The sequence below is a fragment of the Pelmatolapia mariae genome, linkage group LG7 (genome assembly GCF_036321145.2).
Source record: "Pelmatolapia mariae isolate MD_Pm_ZW linkage group LG7, Pm_UMD_F_2, whole genome shotgun sequence".
Taxonomy (NCBI): Eukaryota; Metazoa; Chordata; class Actinopteri; order Cichliformes; family Cichlidae; genus Pelmatolapia; species Pelmatolapia mariae.
In genome coordinates, this window is record NC_086233.1 from 64,168,259 (window position 1) to 64,189,048 (window position 20,790).

A 20,790-nucleotide genomic window follows, 5' to 3' on the forward strand; every position below is an offset into this window, starting at 1 on the left:
CAATCAGACGTACTGAAGCAGAAATTAAGGACAGTGACAGTCAGACAGCTGGCAAAGGAGAAGAAGCAGCAGTGATCACTGAGTTAATACATCTGAAGACTGGAGAGGCCAATTCTGGTTTTGTGTGTTAGAGCGCTTCAGAATACTTTGTGTATTATTTGTTATCAGAGTGAACAATAACTACACAATAACTTTGTTTCTGTGCTTTTTCTAATATATGACTGTTATACCAACACGTTCTCATCCCAACGCGTAACATACCGACGACTGTGACAAATCGTACGTTACGCGTTGGGAACGATAATGCTCTGGTTATACTGGATGTACACTCTTGATTGCTCGCTTCGCAATCGTAACTTCAAATTAGCAGCATACGGTCGCTCTGCACACACAGCTTTGTCTCCGAGTTCCTTTTATGTACATGTTTCATCTGGAATGGTAAAAAATGCCTTTTTTAAATGATTACAAAACACAGCCATTACCCACTTTGAGATTCCTTTTACTTATTGTATTCGAGAAAGCAGCTACTGTTTCCTCAAAATCTAATGAAACGGTGCATCAACAAAAGCAGAAAATCTGAAAATAGAGAAGATGGTCGATAGCACAAAATAAACACACAGAGGTGACCTAAATAACAGCAAACATGCTCCACATTCACATAATGATTCAGCTTGTGAAACAGTGAAAGCTTTCTCCCCCAAAATGCAAAGCATGATAGTGGAAATGATCAATTTACTGAGTTTAGCCAGAAACCTCAGGTTTACTGAAGTGGTACTGCTGTAATTATCTATGAATATTCCTATTGTGGTTGTTATCACTAGTCCTTCTGTTAATGTTGTGTTATACCAGGAACTGCTGTTGTTTTCATACTGTTCATTTGTCATGACTAATGTGCTAATGTGTTAACATCCTTCACTGGTTAAAAACGTCACTGGTGTTCCTTTCACAGAGAAAGCAGAGCCCTTCAGGATTATTCCATTATCCTGACAGTGGGTGGGGCAGACTACCTGTTTACATTTACTTTTGATTTAAATTCTATTTCATTTCAATTCTGTTTTATTTACACAGAGACAAATCACAGCAATCAGCTGAAGGTGCTTCATTTTCATTATTAAAGGATAAAGATGCTACAATCATAGAGGAACAGTCTGACGACCCCTTATGAGCGAGCACTTGGTGAAAGTGGCAAAGAAAACAACCTTTTAGCAGGAAGAAAGTTCCAACAGAACCAGGCTCAAAGGACCGAAGGTGTCTCATGAGGTGGCCGAGTGGTTAAGGCGCTGGACTGCTACTCTGTTGTGCTTTGTACGTGTGGGTTCAAATCCCATCCTCATCGTAAAGCCTCTTCTGCACTCCGACCAAATTCTTTCGCTTGTTTTCTATATATTCCTCTAGTTTGAAAGAGATGACATCACTCGGCTTGGCGGAGGTGGATGGGGAGGTCTAAGCTTATGCTGCTGTGTAGGGAAATGAATGGGTGGATGCTAACTAATAGGAGTGGGCCAATTAATATATTCAACGTTTCTCAAACAATATTACCACTAAATGATTTCAGAGGCACTTGCACGCACTTTGACTTAGAGTGCATACAGAATATCCATCTTATCCATCCTTACCCACTGAGGCACACAGCCTTCTTTTGTTTTTGTTATCTTTAGCCATCTTCACAATGACCCTGGAGGAACTTTAGAAAACTTTGGAAACTTGCTGTTTTAAAGACGGAGGTGTCACAGTCCTCAGACAGATGCACCATTATGTAGCTTATGTATCATCACTCTGTCTCTGTCTCTGTAATGTGTGGATGAAAATGAAAATGTGAAAGGTCCAGTGGGGAAAAAGAAGGGAAAGCAAAAGATGTACCGATGAGAGAAAAGGAAACGTGTTGAAAAGAAGAAAGATGAAAAGGGTGCAGAGAAAGAGAGAAAAGGGTGGGGGACAACCAGAAGAGTATCATTGTCATGTCAAGACAGACAACCGGACAGGAATTGATGATGCAATAACAGGATGTCATCGTGTCGTTAAACATTAAGTGCAGCACTGAGACGTCAGACAAATTCTATTTACATAGAGAAAGACCGATTCTGTCTTTGCTGTCTCTCGGCCCTCTCCAACATCCTCCTGCCAGTGCAGCCGTCTCTCTTTCCTTTCTCTGCGCTTCCTCGTTCTTCTCTCACTCTCCTTCGTTATTCTGTCTCTCCTTTCCATTACTCAGCCAGTTAATTGGTGCTTATGCATTAATGAATGCAGATCGATCGCGGCCTGACATGACGCGAAGCCCTATTATCATGCTTTTATATTTATGGCTGCTAATTGAATGGGTGTAGGTGTAGCTGAAAGTGTGTGTGAGGGTGGGGTGGGTAGATGGCCACACAGAAGCACAGCCAATGCGTTTTTTTTATTTGTACAGGTGTGTGTGTGTGTGTGTGTGTGTGTGTGTGTGTGTGTGTGTGTGTGTGTGTGTGTGTGTGTGTGTGCTGACCACAGTCTCATCCTTCCAAAGCCACTGTCACAGCTTTATTAGAACCATACATCACTGACTCTGTCAGAAACACAGAAACACATCCAAATCTGAAAACATGACTTTATTCATATGTCTTCTGTTCATAGACCTCATGTGTTACAGTCTGAATTAAAATCATCATCAAGCTATCAAATGATTTGTTAGCTGCTCTTGTGTCTCACATGTTGGAGCCCGACTTGGCTGGACAAAAATCACACAAGCCCACTTGGCACTGTCCCCTCATTGTCCTATCATTGTGTTTTAACAAAGTATGTGCAGCCCCCCACCCCGATTCTAACTGATAGAAAAGCCTGCCCATGTTTGAATTTTGCAAGTCTGCAGGGACAGCAGGGGAACACATTTTGACAGTAAGAGAGATCACGTGTGTGTTTCATGTATATGTGGGGAACCGTGTGGGACTGGAGGGATGGAGCTTGGTTTGTAGGTGTCCCCAGGAGTGATTTGGTTGAATGGCTGGGTAGTTGTGTGTGCTCTTGTGTTTATCTGAGGGTAACGGAGTGATGTAATGATGCTGGCTTTTCCTTGTCTGCCATCTCTGTCTCTCTTTGGAAGCATTACACGCACACTGGACACGAACCATGTCCCCCCTCTGTCTCTGCTGTCTTTCTGTCTGTTCCTGTGTTTAATGGCCTACTTTTCATCTGTTTTTCGTCTGTGTGTGTTCCCATCCTGATATCTCTGCCTGGTTTTCTTCTGCTTCTCCTGTGTCTCCCCTTCTAATGATTATTTTATATTATGATATGAAGGGTTAATAAGGCTAACCCGGAGTCTTCGGATGCATCTCTCCACATAAAATGTTCTCTTTAGCTTTGTGATCCTCATCTGTATTCTAAGTATACTGGGCCCAGCTTGATATTCGACATGGTGGAGGAAGTACTTGATGTTTTTTATTTGAAACAAGAAAGAGTTGGTACATAAAAATACAAGTTCATACATTCATCAAGCATCAACGAAGAGTAATGTTTCCGACTAAGAGGTGCATTAGATTTCTCTGCTTCTGTACTTGTTTCCTTTGGACATTATCACTCAAAGATCAGTTGAAGTGATGCAGATATTGATGAAGCTTGCATAGCAGGATTGGATCCAGTGTTGATATTAGTATATTTGTGTTGAAGCAATCCAGGCTCATCTCTCTTCAGTGACTGAAGACTCTTGGAAACAGAGTAATGATTACAATCAATCAATGCATGCACTAATGCAGCGTTTTTCTTTTTCACAGTCTGGAGTTGCAATACAAATGCAAAACTTCACCTCCAGTTAGACACATACAGTAGTACTGCAGGTGTCTGTGACAGTGTCACCAGATGAATTGTCAAAGGAAATCACTGGTTATCAGCAAAAATGTCTAGATTGTGCATCCCTGGCGTATATATTAGATTTCAAAAATTGCCTCATCAGTCCGCGTATTAGCTGTTCATAGAGATATTTTTATTGTGTACATGATGTTCTTTAAATGTAAGCATTACACTGAGGCAGTGTCTCAGATGAATGGATGCCATCCATGAAATACAGTTAGAGTTTCGATTCTGTGAGTGAATCTTAGAAGGCCATCAACCACAGTTAGGGATACATTTGTCAAAGTTTGACCTGCTGCTGTTTTACATCTGATCGCCTCTGAGCAAAAGTTTTGTTTTACAGACTTTATATTTAATATTTTGCTCACTAAAATATCTTTGCTGTCTACCCCATCATTCAGTCCTTCATCACTGGAAAGAAGTCGGTGCCTTTAATCTGATGAGAAGGTTTAGCTTGATTAAGATCATCACTCATCAAATATAGTTTCCTATAACCTTCAATTTAGTTTAATGCTTTAGGTGTATTAATAACAATTCATAATTTAGTCATTTACAGATGAAGACTTCCTGAGTGCACTTAACCTAGAATGTCTGTTTATAACTTCCAGATATCTTTTTAGCTCAATAAACGCAAAGATGCTGAAGTGATTTAATATTCTGACTGCTGTTTGAAACTTTACTGGATGTTCAAAGTTGAGGTTAGACGGCCACATACAATGCACTCTCCTCTCATACCGATACACCTCCATTGCTTTCCTCTGGTTAGTCTCCCCCCTAACCCTAACCTAACCCTAACAGTGCAAAGGCACTCCCAGATCTAAAAACTGTATGTACTTGGTCACCTGTAAAAAATGTGGTATCCAGTATGTCGGGGAGACACATAATACACTGTTGACCAGATTCACACAGCACAGGCACAATATCTCAAAGAGAAAGAACACCCATACGTACCTGGTAAGACACTTTTTATCTCATGGCTGGGAATCTGTTAAGGCGACTGTGATACAGGCAAATCCCAGATGGTCAGTCCAGCAGAGGAGGAGGGCTGAAAAAGTTTGGATTGCCAAATTAGACACAATGTATCCCAGGGGATTGAATGAAAAAGGATGTTGAAAAACAAAAGTTTGGTGTGATGTACATAGTTATGGTTCTATATGTGTTTCTAGTGCTATTATGGCTGTTATGTTTATTGCTTATTCCCATTCAACACACACTGTTCTAACATCCCACCCCTGAGACTTATCCTAAACCTAACCTCACTAAACCCCATGCCGGGATTTATTTGAGCCCTAAACCTAACCTTTCCCCTCTCCCCCCTCCTCTCTCTCTCTCCCCCTCCCCTCTCTCTTCCCTTCTCTCTCTCCCTTTCTTCTCCTCTCTCTCTCTCTCCTTTTCTCTCCCCTTTTCTCTCCCTCTCTCTCTCTCTCTCCCCCTCTCTCTCCTCTTATCTCCCTCTCTTCCCCCTCTCTCTCCTTTTCTCTCCCTCTCTTCCCCCCTTGCTCTCCCCCCCCTCCCCCCCCCCCTCTCTCTCCCTCTCTCTCTCTCTCCCCTCACCTATCCCTCCTCCTCTAATCCAACTGGAAAACAACTGATATCCCCAATTGTGAATGAGGAATAAAGCCCTCTTACAGGTCTGTAGTGGGACCATGTGGACCCCTGAGTGGAGACTAAGGAAGGCCTGTGCATTGAAGCCCGGCCGCCTTTGGCGACCGAGCTTCCATCTTGGTTACCCTAACCCAGACCTTCCCAAAGTGTGGGGCCCACATTCTTGATTTTTAGTTCACAAACACTTGTTGTAATGACTAAAATGACTAACTACTCCTGACATTTTGGAGATGTTAGCTCTTTATACAGTAAAGTTACAGTGGGATACAAATAATATCAGGCTGATCCTGCCACGATTTGTTCCCCCGGTTCAAATCACGGACAAACAACATCCAACAGTTGTTTATGTTTTTGAACCCATTTTGCAGAGGGATTGAAAAATGTATTGATAGCAATGTTGAATATTATTACACAGGAAAAAAAACAACTACACGTAAAATAATCACACCGTGACGCCTCTGCCTTTCTAAACGGAGGGACAGTAACTGCGTGTGTAAATGTAAGCGTGTAAAACCTGCAGATAGTCAGATTAACAGTATTTTGTCTCTATCTGCCATTCTGCAATTCATCTCATGTAAACAATAACGTGCGCACAGCGTGACGTGAAAAAAGGCACATACCTTTGACGTTGCGTGATTAAAAAAATCTCCGTTTTCGGTGATTCGAAACGCCGTTTACGTGTGGACGAAACAGCTGCGTTTTCAAAAATACCCGTGTAGGTGTGGACGTAGCATAAAAGAGTTAGTAGTTTATTTTATTACTACCTGTAATTTATTGCAGATTACTTGTATTTGCTTAATTGTTTACTAAATGTTTGAGGTGTGAAATAAACCGCAATGGAGCAAAATATGGGTGTGTGTGGTTGGACGATGTGCGCGTGCGTGCGTGCGCGAACATTTTTCCTATAAACAAAGGGGGGCCCAGCAAAAAAAGTTTGGGAACCACTGCCCTAACCCAAACATGACCCTAACATGACCCAAACCTAACCCAAACATGACCCTTCGGCTGCACCAGCTACAGGGGCGCTGTCACTTGGTGTCGCTCTCTCTGTGGTAGAGCATCACTTCCTGTTTCTGCTCAAAGACAGTGGTGTTTTTGAGTAGCTTATCTGCTTAGCAATTTAGTTAAAAACTTTTAGATACATTTTTTTTTCATAGTATAATCTTCACCTGCTTCATCTGAAGCACACTCTCTGTGTACTCACTACCTAATTTATAGCCAAGGTATTCACTCACTGTGTATTTACTGTTTCGCTAGCTTGGCTTAGCTTGTAGCCGACTCGCCAGCAGCATGACCTCTTCACCTGTCCCTCCTGCTCATTGTGTCAGATGTTTAGCTACTCCTCGGCCTCCTTTAGCAGTAATGATACCTGTAACAAATGTAGCATATTTGCAGCTCTGGAGGCCAGGATTACTGAATTGGAGACTCGGCTTTGCACCCTACATTCACCCGCAGCTAGCCAGGCCCCTGTAGCTGGTGCAGCCGAAGATAGCGTAGGCCCTGCTAGCTGTTCCCTGGCAGACCCCAAGCAGCTGGGGAAAGAGGGCGGCTGGGTGACGATGAGGAGGAAGCATAGTCCTAAACAGAAGCCCCAGGTACACCACCAACCTGTTCATGTGTCTAACCGTTTTTTCCCCACTCGGCGACACACCCGCCGGGGGTCAAACTCTGGTAATTGGTGATTCTGTTCTCAGACATGTGAAGCTAGAGACACCGGAAACCATAGTCAATTGTCTTCCAGGGGCCAGAGCAGGCGACATTGAAGGAAATTTAAAACTGCTGGCTAAGGGTAAACGTAAATACAGTAAGATCATAATTCACGTCGGCAGTAATGACACCCGGTTACGCCAATCGGAGGTCACTAAAATCAATATTGAATCGGTGTGTAACTTTGCCAAAACAATGTCGGACTCTGTAGTTTTCTCTGGTCCCCTCCCCAATCAGACCAGGAGTGACATGTTTAGCCGCATGTTCTCCTTAAATTGCTGGCTGTCTGAGTGGTGTCCCAGAAACGATGTGGGCTTCATAGATAATTGGCAAACCTTCTGGAGGAAACCTGGTCTTGTTAGGAGAGACGGCATCCATCCCACTTTGGATGGAGCAGCTCTCATTTCTAGAAATATGGACCAATTTATTAAACCCCCCAAAATATGTCTATCCAGAGTTGGGACCAGGAAGCAGAGTTGCAGTCTTACACGCCTCTCTGCAGCTTCTCTCCTCCTGCTACCCCCCCCAAAAACCCATCTCCATTGAGACTGTGTCAGCTCCCAAACAGACAAAAAACAAACCAAAAACCAGCAATAAAAAACTTAAACATAAAAAATCAAAAAGAAAGAACAATACAGAATCCACATCTGAACCAGAGAGTAAAACAGTGAAATGTGGATTATTAAATATTAGGTCTCTCTCCTCCAAGTCTCTGTTAGTACATGACTTAATAATTGATCAACAAATCGATTTCCTCTGCCTTACAGAAACCTGGTTGCAGCAGGATGATTATGTTAGTTTAAATGAATCAACACCCCCGAGTCATTCTAACTACCAGAAACCTCGAAGCACAGGCCGAGGGGGCGGTGTGGCAGCAATTTTTCACACCAGCCTATTAATCAACCAAAGACCCGGACAGACTTTTAATTCATTTGAAAGCCTGATGCTTAGCCTTGTCCACCCCAGCTGTAAAACTCAGAAACCAGTCTTACTTGTTATCATCTATCGTCCACCTGGGCCTTACACAGAGTTTCTCTCTGATTTCTCAGACTTTTTATCTGATTTAGTGCTCAGTTCTGATAAAATAATTATTGTGGGTGATTTTAACATCCATGTAGATGCTAAAAATGACAGCCTCAACATGGCATTTAATCTGTTATTAGACTCAATTGGCTTCTCTCAAAATGTAAAAGAACCCACCCACCACTTTAATCACACTCTAGATCTTGTTTTAACATATGGCTTAGAAACTGAACATTTAACAGTGTTTCCTGAAAACCCTCTGCTGTCTGATCATTTCCTGATAACATTCACATTTACAATAATTGATTACACAGCAGTGGAGAGTAGACTTCATCAAAATAGATGTCTTTCTGAAAGTGCTGTAACTAAGTTTAAGAATATAATCCACCCACTGTTATCATCTTCAATGCCCTGTACCAACACAGAGCAGAGCAGCTACCTGAACGCTACTCCAACAGAGGTCGATCATCTTGTTAATAATTTTACCTCCTCACTACGTACGACTCTGGATACTGTAGCTCCAGTGAAAACTAAGGCCTCAAATCAGAAGTACCTGACTCCGTGGTATAATTCTCAAACACGTAGCCTAAAGCAGATAACTCGTAAGCTGGAGAGGAAATGGCGTGTCACAAATTTAGAAGATCATCATTTAGCCTGGAGAAATAGTTTGTTGCTTTATAAGAAAGCCCTCCGCAAAGCCAGAACATCTTACTATTCATCACTGATTGAAGAAAATAAGAACAACCCCAGGTTTCTCTTCAGCACTGTAGCCAGGCTGACAAAAAGTCAGAGCTCTACTGAGCCAACCATCCCTTTAACGTTAACTAGTAATGACTTCATGAACTTCTTCACAAATAAAATTTTTATCATTAGAGAAAAAATTACCAATAATCATCCCACAGATGTAATATTATCTACAGCTACTATCAGTACCATTGATATTCATTTAGACTCTTTTTCTCCAATTGATCTTTCTGAGTTAACTTCAATAATTACTTCCTCCAAACCATCAACGTGTCTTTTAGACCCCATTCCTACAAAACTGCTCAAAGAAGTCCTGCCATTAATTAATGCTTCAATCTTAAATATGATCAACCTATCTCTAATAATCAGCTATGTACCACAGGCCTTCAAGCTGGCTGTAGTTAAACCTTTACTTAAAAAGCATCTCTAGACCCAGCAGTCTTAGCTAATTATAGGCCAATCTCCAACCTTCCTTTCATATCAAACATCCTTGAAAGAGTAGTTGTCAAACAGCTAACAGATCATCTGCAGAGGAATGGCTTATTTGAAGAGTTTCAGTCAGGTTTCAGAGCTCATCACAGCACAGAAACAGCTTTAGTGAAGGTTACAAATGATCTTCTTATGGCCTCTGACAGTGGACTCATCTCTGTGCTTGTCCTGCTAGACCTCAGTGCAGCCTTCCATACTGTCGACCATAATATCCTATTAGAGCGATTAGAGCACGCTGTAGGTATTACAGGTACTGCACTGCAGTGGTTTGTATCATATCTATCTAATAGACTCCAGTTTGTGCATGTAAATGGAGAGTCCTCTTCACACACTGAGGTTAATTATGGTGTTCCACAGGGTTCAGTGCTAGGACCAATTCTGTTTACATTATACATGCTTCCCTTAGGCAGCATCATTAGAAGACATAGCATACATTTACACTGCTATGCAGATGACACCCAGCTCTATCTGTCCATGAAGCCAGATAACACACACCAATTAGTTAAACTGCAGGAATGTCTTAAAGACATAAAGACCTGGATGGCCGCTAACTTTCTGCTTCTTAATTCAGATCAAACTGAGGTTATTGTACTCGGCCCTGAAAATCTTAGAAATATGGTATCTAACCAGATTCTTACTCTGGATGGCATTACCTTGGCCTCCAGTAACACTGTGAGGAACCTTGGAGTCATTTTTGACCAGGACATGTCCTTCAATGCACATATTAAACAAATATGTAAGACTGCTTTCTTCCATTTGTGCAGCATCTCTAAAGTTAGAAATATCCTGTCTCAGAGTGACGCTGAAAAACTAGTTCATGCATTTATTACTTCCAGGCTGGACGACTGTAATTCATTATTATCAGGAAGTCCTAAAAACTCCCTGAAAAGCCTTCAGTTAATCCAAAATGCTGCAGCAAGAGTCCTGACAGGGACTAGAAAGAGAGAGCAGATTTCTCCTGTATTGGCTTCCCTTCATTGGCTTCCTGTTAAATCCAGAATTCAAAATCCTGCTCCTCACATACAAGGTCTTAAATAATCAGGCCCCATCTTATCTTAATGACCTTGTAGTACCATATCACCCTATTAGAGCACTTCGCTCTCACACTGCAGGCTTACTTGTTGTTCCTAGAGTATTTAAAAGTAGAATGGGAGGCAGAGCCTTCAGTTTTCAGGCCCCTCTTCTGTGGAACCAGCTTCCAGTTTGGATTCAGGAGACAGACACTATCTCTACTTTTAAGATTAGGCTTCAAACTTTCCTTTTTGCTAAAGCATATAGTTAGGGCTGGACCAGGTGACCCTGAATCCTCCCTTAGTTATGCTGCAATAGACGTAGGCTGCCGGGGGATTCCCATGATGCATCGAGTTTTTCCTTTCCAGTCACCTTTCTCACTCACTATGTGTTAATAGACCTCTCTGCATTGAATCATACCTGTTATTAATCTCTGTCTCTCTTCCACAGCATGTCTTTATCCTGTCTTCCTTCTCTCACCCCAACCAATCACAGCAGATGGCCCCGCCCCTCCCTGAGCCTGGTTCTGCCGGAGGTTTCTTCCTGTTAAAAGGGAGTAACCCTGTTACTGTGATGCACAGCACAGTCAGAGACGGAAAAAAATGTTTGGTGTCAGCAATGAATTTAATTTCAGTTTTATTGATGAAATTTTAATTTTATGAAATTGAAATCTGTCCAATGTCTCACATATATTAGCCTGAGATCTACGATTATTTTAGCGAGTGGTTAAGAGTGATATTTTACGTGTGGCAACAAATCTGTCTTTCTGCTAATACTTCAATTTAAATGTAAAAGCAAATAATTCACATTTATCTGGTGTAATAAACTCAGCGACTGCGTTTTCAGCCGATAGTGAAATGTAAATTTGTCCATGACCTGTGCCGCGTTTCCTTTGTAACAATTAAAAAAATAATTTCAGTATAGTCTGAGTATTTTCCATCAGATTCACAAGCTGACTGTTCAAAGCTGCACACACGCACCCACACATGCAGATACAGTCTGAGTCGCCATGTTCAGTTTGCTATTAAGAGGAGTGCTGGGCAAGAGAGCCCTTGACTCTGACAGGCTCTCCATCTCCTGCCCACACACACACACACACACACACACACACACACACACACACACACACACACGCACACACACACTCTCCTGACCATCAGGCAGAATGACTTGGATAAGTGTATAATTATGGGATGTTTATGACTGTGTTCCATCAGTTGGTGACAGTTTTACAGTTTTTTACCTCGAGACCAAACAGAAATATTTTGACATGTTTAGCTCTCAGGTGTAAATTTGAGTTTTTCTCCCTGATGTCCATACTGTAAAGATCATGTAGACAGGTAACGTGGCCTGTATGAAGTTTGTTTAAGGAATCAAAATCTTTCAAACTGCTGTCAGCTTGTTGAAAATGAAAACACTACTACACCAGAGTGACCTGGACAGAAACAAACAGCCAGCGTGTTGTTTTGTGCACCAGGAGGCAGATGACAATATATGTTGGGAGTTTTAAAGGAACGTGTGGTAGAAGAGTATTAAAAGTGCCCAGTCCATCTTTTAATCCATCTAGCCATCCAAGAAGTTGTCCATCAGTTTCAGATACAATATACTCTGTTACATTTACTAATTTGTGTATTAGGTGTGACCATAAAGTTTTCACTTGGAGAAAAATAAGATATCGATGGCTGATTGCCCTTTCAAGGTCATTCTTTGACATTTCCAGCCTCCAATAGATTCCTAGATTATTAACTAGCCTGCACATCTGCCTCTGGAGTGTACTCTGGGTCTCCATCAGATCAGAAAAGGTCAAAAAAGCAAACTTTTAAGTTGAATTTCATTTTGGAATAGAGGGGAAAATCCAGTGAATGCAAGAAAATTGTGTTGGTGTGACCAAAAAAACCCAACACATTTCCTGCAGCTTCACTTTCTCTTTTTTTGAAACAGTCAAACTCCAGGCTGACAGTTTCACCCGGTGAGGAGCTTCACTGCACACAGCCTGGTGAAAGCGTCTCGCATCTATACTGACTGGTGTAAGCTAGAGACCGAGCTATCGGCAGCAGTCATTATTCTCATTAATAAATACTTTTTATGCTGGAAAATCTATTTTTCACGTCAGTGATTCCTGCAGAAAATAATTAGTTTTAGGCACATTTTAACATCTTATGATTGTATTTTAAAATAGGAGCATGACATAACAAACTCACATCAGCCACCCTAGTGTTGTAAAAAACAAGACTCGTACAAGAACCTGAAGAAAGGCAGTACAACAGAAACATTGTGTTGCTTCTCTTATCAGGTTGCAGTGAGACTTCTCACAGGACGGTCTGTAATCTCACAGGGTTTATAAAGTGTGATCCTGCATAAACAGACGTTTGCAGGTACCAGAGGTAGAATGAATCGATGATTTTGTTTAAGTGAAGTGTAAGGGGGAAACAGATATCTAGGGAGCGCTTGTTTTTCTGCTGTAGCTCAGAAGCAAAGCGATGAAAGCCGTTGTCAGGTTTGAACACTGCCCGGGCCGGGCGAGGGAGGGGACACGACGCTCACAGCTTTGTCTCTCTGTAAGAAGAAGAAGATGTTATTCCCCACTGAAACATTTGTTGAGTCAGACACTGTGTGAGTGTTTGTGCGCATATCTCTGTTAAGTCTTTCTACAAGTGGATAATGTGCAGAGCACAAAGCTTCAAATGAAATCATTGCATGCTTTTCCTCTTTAAAATATTACAACTAAAAAGTCCAGAAATACGATGCTGTTAGTCCACATGGAAGCATCATTATTGTACTGAGTGTTTTGGAAGTCTGCCATGCCATATGTTCCTGCTTCTGTGAGCAACTTGAGGACTGTTTGTCTCTTTTCCACGCTTTTCATTCTATACACCGTCTGTCCTTTTCATGCAGGTGAGCCTGATGCACAACGGTTGGCCGGTAATTTCGGCATTTGCCGGGGACCAGGACGTGACGCGTGAGGCAGCCAGCAATGGTGTTCTGATCCAGATGGAGAAGGGAGACCGGGCCTACCTCAAATTGGAGAGAGGAAACCTAATGGGAGGATGGAAATACTCCACCTTCTCAGGCTTCCTGGTGTTCCCCATGTAGAGAGGAAGAGGAGGAGGAGGTGCAGGGATGGAAACAAAGGAGGACGAGCTGGTGGAAGCTGGAAAGCAAAAGGAAGATGACGAAAAGGCAGGTGGAGGAAGAAGAAAAAGGACATGGTTAAGATGGGAGGGAAACATGACAACAGACTTGTGTTTGGGACGCTGCAGAGGAAGGATGAGATGTTAGAGAGATATGAGCGTGATGTGATGTGAGAAAGTTACAGAGCCGGCACATGAGAGTGTACGGTCAGCTTCTTCACTTTGCTTCTTCTTTTCATCCACCCTTTCATGCATCCTTCTCCTCCCTCTGTTTCCTCGTGGCTTGACTGCAGCTTTGGACAGCCAAAACCTTTTCTATACTCTGCTGACAGACGCAATCGATCACTGATATGGTCCAGAGTGTTCTGAAGCCCATGTGTAACCCTCCCCCTCCCCACACTCACCAATCCCATCATTTCTTCATCGATCACCATCGGCATAAGCTTTGACCAATATTACTTGAGCAACTATTCCTCGCTAACCCCAGTTTACTGTGCCCATATGTGTGTTTGTGTTTTTCTCATGCTCGACATAAACGCCACTGATTTTGGATCAGCTTCTTCCCCTGAAGCCAAACTATAATTTTTAGAGTGTAAAGTCTGATCACAGAATCAGGGGCTAACCTTTTATTTATCATCATAATCACGACCCTTTTACGATAAATGTACCATTTGTTCTTTAAACACACATCTGTTTCTCCTCTTCATTATATTTAGCACGTAGCAGGATTCAGCTTTGTAATGGTTATGGTTCAGCACTCGTAGCAGTGGGGTCAAGGGTTAGGAAAACATGGGTTAAATACTTTGCTGTGTGTGTTTAGGCAACAACATTTTTCTATAATAAATGAAGTTTTTTGCTGGCAAAACCAATCGACACTCATCCGAGTGCCCCCACCCCACCCACTAAGACTCGCGGTCCATTAGTAGGCAGTCATTAAACTTGTATACAAAGTGTAACTGGGGAGAACAAAAGTCAGTAGAAGACAGGAGGAGATGACAGAACAGTTCGATTTAATAAACCGTATCCACTCTCTAGTCAGGTACTCAATACTTCTCCATCAATCTCTGGTGTCTATATCTAATGAAGCGAACACTGATAGTCAAACAGAAAGTAATACTTTACTTTGTTCCTTCAGTGTTTTAATCACGACTCTGAATCAGGCTTCATTCTGTGCACCTGTCCTTTCACCCGTACAGTCAGTCTGCTTCCTCCCTGTCACTGCTGCCATTTTTTTAGATATTGTATCCCCATGTAGGATCCTTTTTCTCTCTTTAACTATGCGGTTTACCCACAAGTGCAGATTTGGCTTCCTTTTAGTACACCTCTGTTATCCCCTCCATCCTCCCTTCCTCATGTGTGTACTTTATCCGCTGCTGTACTCATTTGCCTCCTAGCACGGATCCTTTCCTGCTTTTCTTCAATGTGGACTGTGGACAATGAAACAACCTTCAACTTTACAAAAATATATATATATATATATGATGAGATACAAATGGATATATAAATATAATGAAATCTAAGCCACCGTTTCTATTCTCCTGGTTTTAAGATGAAAATAATGGTAATACTAATACTGAAAACTTAATCTGGTTGATGACTACAGTATCTGTATTTCCGTACTTCAGTGTTATATAATGAAAAAAATATTCTAAATGAAACTTAGTGATTGTGTGGAAATCTGAGGCTGCCATTCTGCTCTTCTGATGAAAACATGCTTCTTGTTTTTGTTTTGGGTCAAACCAAGTTGTGGCTAAAAAGCTGAGACTACTACTCATATAAAATAAACTATAGCTAAAAGGTACTTTTATTATTATTATTATTATTATTATTTGACTGTAAATTACATGTGAATATTTAGACTATGACAATATTTGATTTATGAATCAATCAAATCGATTTATCTACTGTTTTCTTATTTATTTGCTCTGAAGAAATCAATAAAACTAAATGGTACTTTTATTTTTCTTAAACCTACTTTAAGCCTGTCCTCGTACTTTATTTTGTTCAGTCTTGAAAAATGTGAAAACAAGCAGAAACTCGCTGATCCCTGATGTGCTGACATGTCTAACGGTGGGCTGTGTTCACTGTATATGACCGTGTGCGCGTCTCTGTGTGCATGTGTGTCCGTGTGCATGTGTGTGTCTGTGTGCATGTGTGTCCGTGTGCATGTGTGTGTCTGTGTGCATGTGTGTCCGTGTGCATGTGTGTGTCCGTGTGCATGTGTGTGTCCATGTGCATGTGTGTGTGTGTGTGTTTTGGACCTCTGGAGCTTTTCAGTGAGTCACCTTAAACACACACTAAAATCTGCTTGATTGTGTTCTTCTCCACTACCTCTGTCCTCCTTTCTGTCTCCCCTGGTCCTTCACTCTCATTCCTCCTTTTCCATTTACTGCTTTTTTATGCTCATACACTCTCTCTCACCCCACTCTGTCTCTCTCTCTCTCCCCACTCTGTTGGTTTTTAAGGTTTTGTGGTTCGTTTCTCTCCAGACTCTAATGAGCTCCAGGGGGAAAATTAGTGCTGGAATAACAAGCAAACATCAACATCATCTCCCGTCTTCTTCCCGATCCCTCCTTCCTCCTGTTCTTCCTGCTTTCACTGTTCTTTTTCACCTGAAGTCATGTCCTCCGTTCATCATTTGTTTTTCCAACACTTGATTCTCCTTGTATTCCCGCTTTTCACATCTTTTCTTTAACTTTCTTCTGTTCTGTGCATCTGTCTCACTGTCTTTGTCTCCTTCTTTTCAAACCCATTTCAGTGGCATTTCTTTTCTTCTACATCTTCTTTCCAAATTCTACTTGGCAAATGTTGTGGAATATAAACCATGAAGCAGTCTTTTGTTTCTGGACACAGTTCCTTCGTTCTTCTTTCTCTCTGTTTCTCATTCACTCCCCACATTTAATAAAAAGGCAATGAGTGCTCGCAGGTTGGCATGTGCAACTGCTTAGTTTAGGCTTGAGTCACACAGGCCTTTGAACCAGTCAGTGAACCTCTGGTAACAACAGCATGCATATTTAATGAGTGGAGATATGTTGCAAATGGGTATATAGTGCTCCTCTGAAAACATCCCGGCAGTTTCTTTGGTTGCTCACAGTTGCACAGAAGATGCCAACTTGCTTGCAAATCCGAGCCAACTACAAGCTGAAAATGGCCTTTTCCTTTGCCTTCAAAGTAAAAGGCCATATTTCATGCAAAACACAGGAGACCACCACATTCTGCTAGTGACCAAAGAAACCACACAGAGGTTTTTGGTGCAGCACCTTCTTTGTGACTGATTTTACTGGTCATCAACCTCCTCTATATCTGCAGTCTATGCTAAGCCAACCATCTGCTGGGCCTATAATCAGCAGAAGGCCACGAGACAAGGTTGAATCTGATCATGGAGCTCTGAGAAAAAGTGAGCAGGCCAAGTGAATAAATGTTAGATTCCCAAAGAGTTTAAGATGTTCAAATGGTGACGGCAGTCTCTCGTGAGGACACAGAAGATTAAGTTTCTGAGTAAATATTTAAACCATAACAGGTCAAGAGAAATGTTCACAAAAGCTGAATACAGCCCACGTGTGACCTTTTTGTTACAGTTGGGGTAAGCAATGTGTTTTTTGTAAGTCGGTCTGTTAGGGAACTAGACTTCTGTAGGTCATCTGTCCTCTAAAGTCTAGCTGGGAAACATTATCCAATCAGAGAACAGCTGCAAAGCAGAACAAAGACCACAGCAAATCATGCAAAAAGTAAGCTGCAGTGAAACACTGTATTAAGGACTGAAAGAGCAGATTTTAAATTCTGCTGGGAAATCAAAAGTCATTCGTGACCTTTCAAAAGCTCCTTGACCTCGTATGCCTACAACTGGGCGTGGCTTAGAGAGGAGAGGGGAGTGTTGCAGGAAGTTTCACCCTGATGCAGCTGTCGATCACTCATCTGAAAGACGGAGCAACAATACAGCACAGAGAAATAACTGAATGTTGGTTCATGCTCAAATCTGCAAGTCTAAAACTTTGTTTTCATCAAAGAATATCAATCAGAAGTCTTGATGCATGCTCAATCATCCAGGAAAGTAAATCTCCAAAAGTTGATTCTGTTCATCTGGACGTAGCGTTTTGTGGGAAGTATAAATAGTACAACTACAGGTTTTTGACATTAGAATTTAAAACATATAGTATCTGAATGTAGTACTCAGTATAATTCACAGTCAGTTTTGGTGTTGTTATTAGAGAAAAGTAATGTATTACACATCACTCATCACTCATTATGTTTCTTACAAGTAATGCAAAAGCAAATCATTATGTTATTTATTTACTCACAGGAGAAAGCAGTTAGTTACACTACACTCATTACATTACCTTCTTGTTACCCCATAAAATGACCTGAACCTGAAACCACAGCTTCACACACCAACACAAATCCCTGATCTAATGAGAACACACAAATGATCTTTCTTTCAGTTTCTACATATGAAATGGTAAAATGGTAAATGGCCTGTATTTGTATAGCGCTTTACGCTTTATATGAACACAAAGCTGACAACACAAAGGCTAAAAACTAGCCTGAATAGACTTCAAAGTTATCTCCACGGTGATTGGAAGCTTCACGTCCGACTGCTCATCTCTGCCTTTGTTACCTGTAGACGTTTAGGGTTTCACTGCTGGGCTGGGGTCTGCATGCACTCAGGTTTAACATTGCTCTGGATTCTTGGCATGCTGACTGTGCAGATGACTGCAAAGAGCCCATGGTGTGTTAGCAGTATAATGGGGTTGTTTCTGTCCTGGATGCAGTTGAAAATAAAAGTATTGTCCACATCTCTGCTGTAAACCGCTCCACCATTTTCCTCTTCCTGCACATGAACTGAAATCAGCCAACTGTGCTGCAAACGTGCAGGAAGAAAAAGACATGTTGGTTTGACTTGTTTCTTTCTATCCAACCAGCGTGCTGCTCACTAAATTTAGCGCTATAACATGCTATGTTACTGCACTCCTAAAAATGTAATGTGATCACAACCAACACTGTTCACAGTCATAGTGATACCAGCTACGATTGTAGTGGATGAAGTGGGGTGGGTTTGTCCGCATTGAAAACCCACTGCATAATTTTATTAAACATTTTTTGAGTGGTGACAATGTTGCAAAGCTCTCTTTCCCCACTTCACTGTTATTTACTCTTCTTTATTTTCTATAAGGGTAAATTAGTTTGGTCATATTTCCTCTGTGGCACTCTGGCCTTTCACAGCACCTAAAGTCTACAGGCCACGACTAAGATTATTTCAAGTCTTCTCTTTCCTCCTGACAGTTGGTTCATTTGAACATCCAGATTCATGCAAATATCAACATTTTCATTTGCAGGGTAAAAAGCTGATTCTATTTTTCTGCTGTTTTGTTGGTGACACATATAACCATAGCCCTGTGGCTGTGCCCCACTGTGGCTGGCTTTACTCGCTGAGTGTCGGTGGCTTAATTTAGAACTGCAAACAAACACGTGCATCATAAATGTCCATTTATAACGTCTCCTTACACTTTGCAGCCAGTGGCACCAATCATGACTGTGTGTGGGCATCAGGAAGGAAAACGATGATTTTGGTGTTTTATAGAAAACCCATGTAGCATCTGTTCTCTCTAAAAAAGAAGAACAATCAAGCTGTTCTTTCACATCATTAGACATCTTTGACACGCTCTGTGACTCTGTCTTGTAGGTGCTCACACCAGTTGAGTTTCATTTTCTTCTCAGAGCAGTATACCTTACTTGCAACATGATCCTCTGTGCAGAGTATATACATTTAACCCTCTTAATTTCCAACCCTTTTTCTGCTGAGCTGGAAGGAAAAACAAAAGCTATCTTCATAGCTGACTCACAGTCGGTGGTCCCAGGTTCATTTCCATTGCTAAAAACAATTACATCATGCACTTAAACATTCTTCTTTGTGCTGTTAAGTGGAACTGTTAAATTGATCTCATGTACCTTTTGCACATCACGCAAGTTGTGACAGATGGCAAGCAGTCGGCATCCTGCTGTACATCAAACAAGTCTCATTGTCATCTCATGACTGGAATCGAGGACTTTTCTGCTGAACACTGTATATAGAGCTTATTGAGCAGGGACTCATTGCTGGGATTTACATTTTAGATTTGATTTTCTTCCAGGATTGCCTACTAATCAATATCAAAGTTCTCCCATGAAAAATGAAATTGCACCAGATTTAAATGTGGCTGATATGCCTTCAATGTCATCTTCTCTTTGCATCTGTCCTTTCTTTAATTAACAATTCATTTACGACATGTTTGTTTCCATAACGACGGAGATGATGGCGTTTTGAGAGATCCATCTCCTCGTTTGTTGGTGCATAGTTTTCTTAGAATGCATTTACTCAAATGTGTCTTCGTACATAAATGTTAGCGATAACGTTTATAAAATAATATAGGTGCATGTGTGCGTGGTGGAATGTGTGTTTATTAAAGTGAGGAGTTGTGTGTGTTCGTGTTTTCATTTCCCTCGCAGCGGTGGGTCTCTTCAGAGGCCTTGTCCTCCACCAGTAATTTGATTGTGGCAGAGCAGAGGAGACATAATTGTCTGCAGCAGGTCATCCCATGCCAAACAAAGCGTGCACGTGTTTGCTGTTTGTACTCTCCATCGTACTCCACCTCTCTCCTCCCAATGTCACCAGAAAGCTGACAGTTGGGTCTGATGCAGCATTATATTTTCAGCTCTATGGAAATGTGCACACACATACTTGTTTACAGTTTCCGAGAGTATGCACACACTCAGACACACACTCAGAAACACACTCAGACACACACTCAGACACACACTCCGCTCCTGCTGCCATCCACAGTTTGCCCCCATGCCCTCTCACTTCAGCCAGATGGACAAGGAGACACACACACACACATTCAAAAAGAAATACTAACAGCCAGCAATGCAGACTGACATCGAGATGAGGAAAAAAAAGCCAGCAAGTTTTTTTTGACCTCTACACCCCAACTCACTCTGAGGTTACACAAATACAGAATGAGTTTCTATCATTTTTAAATTATCTGGCACCCATGTTTACGCCCTTCCTCTTTGTTTCACACACACACACACACACACACACACACACACACACACACACACACACACACACACACACAGACACACACACACACACACACACACACACACACACACACACACACACACACACACACACACACTATCTGCACATACAGTTGAGTTCATGCAGTTAAATGAGACTCACATACATGACTAATAAAATTTTACGAGACATTCCAAGAACACT

At 41.6% G+C, this 20,790-nt stretch overlaps 1 protein-coding gene across 1 annotated transcript in view; it reads left to right on the forward strand.

Annotated features, from left to right (window-relative positions):
• cbln1 (cerebellin 1 precursor) overlaps nt 1–17,590 on the forward strand; it is a 28,223-nt gene extending 10,633 nt beyond the window's left edge. The window contains exon 3 of the mRNA XM_063480220.1: nt 13,291–17,590. Within this exon, the coding sequence (XP_063336290.1) occupies nt 13,291–13,488 (198 nt within the window). The 3' untranslated portion in view covers nt 13,489–17,590. The remainder of the gene's footprint in view (nt 1–13,290) is intronic.
• The last annotated feature ends 3,200 nt before the right edge of the window (nt 17,591–20,790 follow it).